This window comes from Primulina tabacum, chromosome 18, assembly GCF_025594145.1.
Source record: "Primulina tabacum isolate GXHZ01 chromosome 18, ASM2559414v2, whole genome shotgun sequence".
NCBI classification, from domain to species: domain Eukaryota; kingdom Viridiplantae; phylum Streptophyta; class Magnoliopsida; order Lamiales; family Gesneriaceae; genus Primulina; species Primulina tabacum.
Genome location: NC_134567.1, coordinates 27,549,797 through 27,558,605, shown reverse-complemented (window position 1 = coordinate 27,558,605; position 8,809 = coordinate 27,549,797). Strand labels below are relative to the sequence as shown.

The following is an 8,809-nucleotide window of genomic DNA, read 5'->3' as shown; positions in this document are numbered from 1 at the left end:
TTTTTTTTAAAAAAAAAAAACCAATTCGATCATCAATCCAACCAAAACATCGGTCTACACTATTAACAATAATATAAATGTTGTCTCGTCGGCAGATGCCTAATATGCTTTTGTTGCCAACATGTCTCCCTAATTATTACATAAAAAACTATTACCATATATAAAATGCATACAAAACATACAATAATGGGTAGTTTACGAGTCAATTCGCTATTTATATGTCATGGTTGTAAGATGCTGTCGTGTAAATACATGCTTTAAAATTCCCTAAAAACCGAATGTCAACCACTAAAAATTGTTCCCACACACAAAAAAAAAAAAATTATTATTATTTTAAGATGGGCTTTCATTGTTCTATTTGATAAATTTAAAATAAACATAATAAATTATTAAGATATTAAATAAAATAAACTTTAATATGTGATATTTATAGTCTTAAAAAAACATGTGATATTTATATTAATAAGTTTATATTGGTAAATATCGTCTCTTGGATCGTGATATAGTAATATCACGAAATTTTACGCAATTAAGATACTTGGATAAAATAAAATAAGATGGTTCGAAAATGTGGATGCATTTGATATTTTGTATCATTAGGCATACCAAAAACGATGTGATATTATAAAAATAATGTAAATATATTTTTTGTATACATTTTTAATAAACTACCAAATATCATTTTAAAACTTGAGTAGGTCTCTTGTTAGACGGTCTCTCGAATTTTTATTTGTGAGACGGGTCAATCCGACCGATATTTACAATAAAAAGTAATATTCTTAGCATAAAGAGTAATAATTTTTCATTGATGACCCAAATAAGAGATCCGTCTCATAAAATACAATCCGTGAGATCGTCTCACACAAGTTTTTGTCTTAAAACTTATATATCATCAAAAAAATTATAAAATAAAGTCAGCAAAACACAAGAAATTGAAATAAAATGGTGTCACGTAAACGAACGAAAAATGGTGTTGGCTCATGTTTGAATATTATTATTATTTTTTTGTTGGACTTGATTATTTCTAAATGGAATTGGCCTGCCTGAAAGCATCTACGAATAAATAAGTAATAGGATATCTCCTCAAAGATACGGGGCATGGAACCTGCCATCATTTCAACGTGGACTTTTATTTGTTTATTATTCAATTTGTTGATAAATGAGCAATTAAGGTTTTGTAAGCATAAATTAAGGTTTCTTTTTACTACAAGAGTGTTAGAACAATGAATTTAGCCTACGTAGTATTGCAAAAGAAAAAAAAAGATTCGGGTATGATTATATATAGTTGATATGTTGTATACTTAACGTGTACATTTATGTGAGCACCGATGATGTGACACTCACATAATGAATATATTGAAACATAGAAAAATTACACAATCCAATAAGTGATGTCACCTCATCTGGTTATAAGTGTGTTGCATATCAAAATATATGTATATATCTGTGTGTATATAATTAATATCTCAATATAATATAAACTAGTTCATAAATATATACTTGAAATAATTAGAAAAATATATTTTTATCATTAAAATGATTGAAACTATAAAATATTAAAAAAAAAAACGTTTGTTTTGTTAGTATATTACTTTTTTGATAAATTTAGTTGATTAGCACTTTTGAATGAATAAAACGGTGAAAATCTATGAATAGATATCAAAATAAATAATAATTAATTAAAATAAATAGTACTCGAAATTTATTAGTATTTATAAAACTCCAAACTGTATCATTAAATAATCATTAGCTGTTTCAATTATCGACTAGTATTAATTAAAAATTGAAGTCAACCAAAATGGTTGTATTCATTGAATTCGACCCGCTTTGCATTGTTAAAAACAATAGTTTTTTAAAAAAACAATAAATAGATTTCTTATTAGACTGGTTGATTAAACTCATGCTCAGAATAAAAAATAATATTTTTTCATGGATTGAATAAACAAAAAACGTGTATCATAAAATTGATATATGAGACGATCTCATAATATTTTTTTGCCCAAAAATATATATACCTTTACCCATCTATTAATATAAACAAGAGTAGAAGAAGAAAAAATATCGTTCTAAATAGTTCACGCTCGCAAAGGAAACCCTCCATTGAGGGTGAAAAAAAATCGTTCTAAATAGTTTTAATACTATAATTTGAAGATATAAAATATGAAATAATTTTGAGGTGCAATAATTGTCATTGTTATAGAGCGATCAGACCATGACGTTTGAGCTGTTATATAATTTAAAATATCTGAATTGCACAATTATTAATTATCACCTATAGATTTTGATAAAACGATAAACAGTCGATTCAACAATGTTATCAAAGTTAGCATAACAAGATTGATTCTCATTGATTACAACAAGCTCAATTATTGAGAAATATATTGTTGAGGTGCAATATTTGTCTTTATAGGAACAACAATCGAACAACGCAACTTGAACTGCTAAACGATTTAAAATATCCGAGTTGTATCATTACCATCAATTATAATTTTTTATAAGACGACATCCACGCGATCCTACAAATAAGATAGATATAAAATTACCAAAAACAAATTTCTACGAAATTTTTTCTTATTGGATAAAATAAGGCATATTTTGGTCCATCTATAATTAGAGCAGTTTTTCAATCTAAACACAATTATCTATACATTATGGCATAGTTTGGTACATGGGATAAGGGATGGATTGATAAATAATTCTCTTTATCTCATGTTTGATACCTTTTTAAAAAGCCAATTATAATATCATGGACCCTTGATGAATAATTTTTTAGAAGGATAAAATGTCCCTTCTATTAGGTGTGATAATTTTAATTTAATCATAAAATACACTACAAATGACTCAATTGCCCTCAATTTATAAATTATTTTTATAAATCTATGCTAACAAGTAGAAATGAAAATCAAATAAATATTTTTATTTATTTTTATATATTATATAATATGATAATTATATAAATAAATTCGAGACAATTATATAAACAATTTTTATTAATATCAATAAAATTATTAGTATCACTCGATTAACCTTCAAAATTGATATTTGACTTGACTCACAAAATCAAGGGCTCAATTATCATATTATATAATATATAAAATTAGGTAAAAATAAATAAATCATGCAAGCACTATCGGCGCATGAGCAGATAAGAAATATGAACTCAAGCAACAACTTTGAAATTATAAAATTTATTATAATAAAGTTAATTTTGTCATTATAATTTAATATATAAATTTAATCACTCTTATTAAAATCATACCAAACATTAAATATAATATCCTACATCTTATTTATCCTTAACTTATCTTTATATTATATATCACATGTTTATCCAATCATGTGTACTAAACTATGCCTATAGGTATTGAAACAAACAACGAAGTTGATGAAACGGTTCATAAGAAAGAATCATGTATCACATATCTATTTTTAAGATGAATCAATCCGATCTATATTTAAAATGAAATATAATATTTTTAGCTTAAAATGTAATACTTCTCATAAATCAGATCAGATTAATTATCTGTCTCACAAAATTAACACGTGGAGTCACGGGAGTTTTTGAGTTTCTTCAAACCCTTAACACTGCTTGCTTCCAACGTTCTACGGGTCCTGTAAGCTGGCTTTTGGGTTTAATTTGTCCTCTGCTTTTTTTAATCAATATTATAATTGATTTTCATTTATATCATGGGTCGGTCTCCTTTCCCTTTTTATTATGATCATTATTTGCAAAGTATATATCTTCATGATTAAAAAATAACACTGATAAAAAATTAAGATAAAACACATACCATTCAAAGACTTGTATATGTTCCACAGGCTACCAGGTCGAGTCGGAATCGCCGATTAGGAAAATCGCCATGGAATTGCGATGTTCTTGACATATCAACTCGGAATTTCAGCGATAGACTCACACACTCACATTAGTGAATGAGAATTTTTTTTTTAAAAAAAAAAAACTCGACGGTCGGAAAATATAATCGTTTGTATATTTTCAGATGTATCACTTATAAATCATATTTATTTTTAAAAATAATAATGATAATGAAAAAAATAACCCATGATCATATAAATGAAAAACAAATATAATATCGACTTTAAAAATCAGAGGACAAATCGAACCCAAACGCCAGCTGATAGGAATTGGAGGATGTTGTAAGCAAGCAGTTTTAGAGGTTTACTATTAGTTTAATAATTATTGAATGATTGAAAATAATAATAAAAAAATTGTTTCGGGAATTTTTCACGAGTTAATTTTGTAAGATAATTATTAGACACGATCCAATTCATGTGAAATAATACAATTATATCCAAAATATTATTTTTTATGATAAATATAGATCAAGTCGACGGTCACGTGAATATAATATCATGGGACGTCTCCCAATATATCTGCTTAAAAAAAAGAAAAAAAGAGGCCAAAGCTGAATCTAATAACGAATGAATCCAATTGAACGTCGATGCGTACATGACGGGGCTTTTGTTGTTTCCTCCCGTGGGGTCACTCCCAAAATCGACATATTTATTTTAAAATACATAAATAATTTATTCAAATTTGTTTTGATCCAAGTTCTTGGTCATATGTAGTTAACAATAACACAACTTCACATTCATATGTTTCCCACCAATCAATTGAACATTTCCAAATAATCTATTTCCTTCGATCGCTTTTGATTTCATGTGTTGTTCTATATATATATATATATATATATATATATTTGGCCTTAGAAATAAGGCGATAGAGATATCAATATTTTGGAAGTTTTTTTTTTAATTTTTTTAATAAATTCAGAATATAAGCTAGATATATATATCTTTTTTTGGGGAACATGAGGAATTATATTTTTAAACTTCATAAACACAATATATAAAATAAGAAATCTAATTCAAAAAATATAACCAAATATAGTTCATGCTCTATCTTGTCTACTAAATCGACCGAGAAAATTGCAATTTTAGCTTTCTAATTTGTTCGTTTTTTGAATTTTAGTCATGTCACTTACGGCTGGTTTTTTTTCCTACCAAAGCCATTAAATCAACCAAACATTATTTATTTGACAACCATGCTTTCCTACATGTGTGTATATATATTATACACATTAAAAGTTAGCTAAACAAAAATAAAAGAAACAACAAATTTTTTTCTTCCGATTTGAAATATCGAGAGTCGTTTTGTTTTATTTTTCACTTTTATTTATATTTATATTTGTTTTAATGTGTGTAATTTATGTTTATTTTCATTATATGAGCTATACAAAAGAACATCAATATTAAATAAACAATATTCAGTAATAGCTTATAGCCAAAAAAAAATACATGAATTAGGGATACACCACGTATTTTACAACGTCATACATTTTTCTAAAAAAAATAAGAAGAAAAATAATCAAGAAATAAATTATATGATCTATCACCCCTCTTGTTCTCATAACAAATATTTTTCCGATGAAAATACAACATATTATATTATCAATAACAAATTATTTTCCGATGAAAATACAACATATTATATATTTTTTATTTTAATTGAAGTAAGGAATATAAATGCAGATATAACTAGAGTCTCTGATAATTCCCGTATAGGTGTAATGCGATTTTTGTATGCTTGTCGGAAAAAAAATGGGTGAAATAAATAAATAATTATTATTAATCAATAAAAATATAAGGTTTTTTTTTAAAAAAAATATATCGATAAAATATAATATTGAAACGAGGAAGGAAGTGGCAGACAGATGCAACTGATTGGATAACAGCGTCAACAACATATTGAAAGCTTTTTTCCCTCTTTTGTCAAATTCAATTCCGATTTCCACCATATATACCCATAACCAAATCCTCCTTCGCTTTTATAAAAACCACACTAAATCCCCCCTCCTCATCGATCTCCCCACCACATTTACTGTTTTCAACTCGTAGATTTCGCCATTAATACCCAAGATTGCGTTTCTTGCTGTGTGGTTTATCTGTTTACTTCATAAGTATATATCATATCTTCTTGATAATGATTTTCGCATAAGAATTCTGCTCTGCACCTGTGTTTCTTTCTTCTTCTCGATTTTTCTCGCTTGAGCTCATTTCACCAGAGACCATGATAGCGTACATAGAGCGGTTCGTGCACGAAAACGACGTGGAATCCATGCCGGAGCTGGACAGAGCTGAGGAAGACGGCGGCGGGGTTTTGCATCTCTTCAAAGGGCTGGAGCTTCAGGGCACAGTGGACTTTGACACCACCGCCGCCGGCAAAGATTTTGGCGGCATGCAATCTTCCGAGCCTTTAGCCATGATTCACCCCGCCTCCGCCGACGACGTCGCGAGGGTGATAAAACTAGCGTCACGATCACCACACCTCACTGTCTCTGCTCAGGGTAACCGCCACTCCATCAACGGGCAGGCCATGGCCCACCAAGGTCTGGTAATCGACATGAAGTCGATGGATCCAAGAATCCAAGTGGACCCCTCCGGGGTGCATGTCGACGTCAGCGGCGGTGCATTGTGGGAGGAGGTGCTGAAACGTTGCGTTTCTGATCACGGATTGGCCCCCCGGTCGTGGACTGATTACCTTGATTTGACGGTGGGTGGGACGCTGTCGAACGCAGGCGTGAGTGGGCAGGCCTTCCGTTACGGACCACAAACCGAAAATGTAACGGAATTGGAGGTGGTAACTGGAAACGGCGACGTGTTGGTTTGCTCGCCGAACCAGAATTCAGAACTCTTCTTCAGTGTCCTCGGGGGACTCGGCCAATTCGGAGTCATCACTCGGGCTAGAATCTTGCTTCAACCTGCCCCAGATATGGTATTTCTTTACAATTAAATTCCTAACTTAAACTGTAAAAAAATCTTATTTAACATTCAATATTTCGGGTAATCAATGTTTTCTTGTCTTTTTTGGGGAAAGGTGAGATGGATAAGACTGGTGTACAGCGAGTTTAGTGATTTCACCACCGATGCTGAGTTACTAGTGAGCGGGGGGACAGGCGACTCGTTCGATTACGTCGAAGGATTCGCATTTGTCAACAGCGACGACCCGGTTAACGGGTGGCCGTCGGCTCGGTTGCATCCGGGCCATCCATTCGACCCGACCCATATCCCACCTTCCCCCCCGGTTTTGTACTGCCTCGAGCTGGCCCTGCATTACAGTAGTCACCACCGGCGGTCCGCCGTTGACAAGGTAAGAAAATCGTATCTTTCCTTCTCATTATATTTATATTTTATAACAAATCTCACAAGAATAATAACATCGGGACTATGTAAAGAATTACTTTAGTTTCCGTCTAGGTATCTGTCCGGAGGGACCCAGATTTATTAAAAAAGTAAAATAGTGGGGTGACGGGTTTATGAAGATGTTTATATGTTGACCGGCGAGGTGGGGGGTGGCCTTCTTTTGTAGCAAAAGAAAGTCAACAAGAGAGATGCGGTGGCGTAATGTATCTCCCATTAGATTTTGTGTGCGCAGAGTAATTTCTTTTTGAAGTGGGAGTCAGCCACCTTGTTACAGCAAAAGCTTAAACCACCCAGAGATTGTCTTTTTGCTCTTCATTTTTGGCGACTTTTATGGTCCCCTCGTGGCCAGTTCTTCCAATATTTCACCCCAAAAACGGTCTCCCTTTGGCGTACGTACCTAGCTGACTGGTTTTCTTTTTATTCAAAATTTCATTATTAGTACTTGGAGCACAACGGGTAGGGTATATTTTTAAAATACTTATTACTTCATTTATAGGATCGATGAGTTAATTAACAAATAGAAATTAATTAATGTCAACAAATAAAATAGTGAGCTGGAATATTGAAAGGAGACTGTGTGTACGCAGAGGGTGGAGAGAATGGTGAGGGTGCTGAGATATTGCAAGGGATTGAGGGTGGAAGCGGAGGTGAGCTACGTGGATTTTTTGTTGCGAGTGAAACGGGCGGAGGAAGAGGCCAAAGCCAATGGTATATGGGACGCCCCACACGCATGGCTCAATCTCTTCGTGTCCAAAGCGCACATCGCCCAATTCGATGCTGTTGTTTTCAAGAATATTTTGAAGCATGGCATCGGTGGCCCTATGCTTCTTTATCCTCTGCTCCGTTCCAAGTAAGTACTATACTACTAGCCACATTCTACGAGCATATTCATCGGCTTAGATTCAACACGACTTGTAAGCTGAAGGTGTATTAGAATTCACAGTTTTAAAATGAAACGAAATCGCATTTTTACTGGGAGAAAAGGGTTTGGTTGATTGGTAAAATTATATTATACTATAAATTGCATGATAAAATATAATGTAATAATGGTCGATTTTTGCATGAAATTCGATTCATTTTTTATTGGTCTCTCTCTTTTTCTTTTTCTTTTTTTTTTTCAGGTGGGATAGTCGTAAATCCGTGGTTTTACCGGCGGAGGGGGAGATATTTTATTTGGTTGGATTGCTACGTTTCTCGTTTCCATATCCGAAAGGATTACTGTCCGTCGATGAAATGATCTCGCAAAATCAAGAAATTGTCGAGATTTGCAAACGGAAGGGATTCGATTTCAAGTTGTACCTTCCACACTACGGTGATTCCAAGGAGGGGTGGAGGCAGCATTTTGGAAATGAATGGACGAGGTTCCAGCAAAGGAAGGCCAGCTTCGATCCAAGGGCCATTCTTGCTCCCGGGCTCAAGATTTTTTCAAGAAATTGGCAACCCTAGTGATAATATGCATGCTAATTGGTTGTATTTTCTTTTGCTTGTAATTCTTATATATATATTTCATGAAGAAGAAGGTCGAGGAATTATGTAAATGTAATGTTGAAGAAATTTTGATTTATTTCAAATAATGTTCATCCACGTA

The 8,809-nt window shown here is 32.3% G+C and overlaps 1 protein-coding gene across 1 annotated transcript; it reads left to right on the top strand.

The window, feature by feature from the left end:
* Positions 1-5,739: 5,739 nt before the first annotated feature.
* On the top strand, positions 5,740-8,809 carry LOC142533555 (cytokinin dehydrogenase 7-like). The gene is made up of 4 exons (XM_075640369.1): positions 5,740-6,793; positions 6,896-7,168; positions 7,809-8,071; positions 8,343-8,809. The coding sequence occupies exons 1-4, from the start codon at positions 6,089-6,091 to the stop codon at positions 8,665-8,667; spliced, it is 1,566 nt and encodes a 521-aa protein (XP_075496484.1). The 5' UTR covers positions 5,740-6,088; the 3' UTR covers positions 8,668-8,809.

Bases quoted from the DNA above. Each gene is read 5' to 3' on its own strand.
- LOC142533555 (XM_075640369.1), top strand. From the start codon at position 6,089: ATGATAGCGTACATAGAGCGGTTCGTGCACGAAAACGACGTGGAATCC. The intron at 6,794-6,895 runs GTATTTCTTTAC...TTTTGGGGAAAG, and splicing joins TTCAACCTGCCCCAGATATG to GTGAGATGGATAAGACTGGT. The intron at 8,072-8,342 runs GTAAGTACTATA...TTTTTTTTTCAG, and splicing joins TATCCTCTGCTCCGTTCCAA to GTGGGATAGTCGTAAATCCG.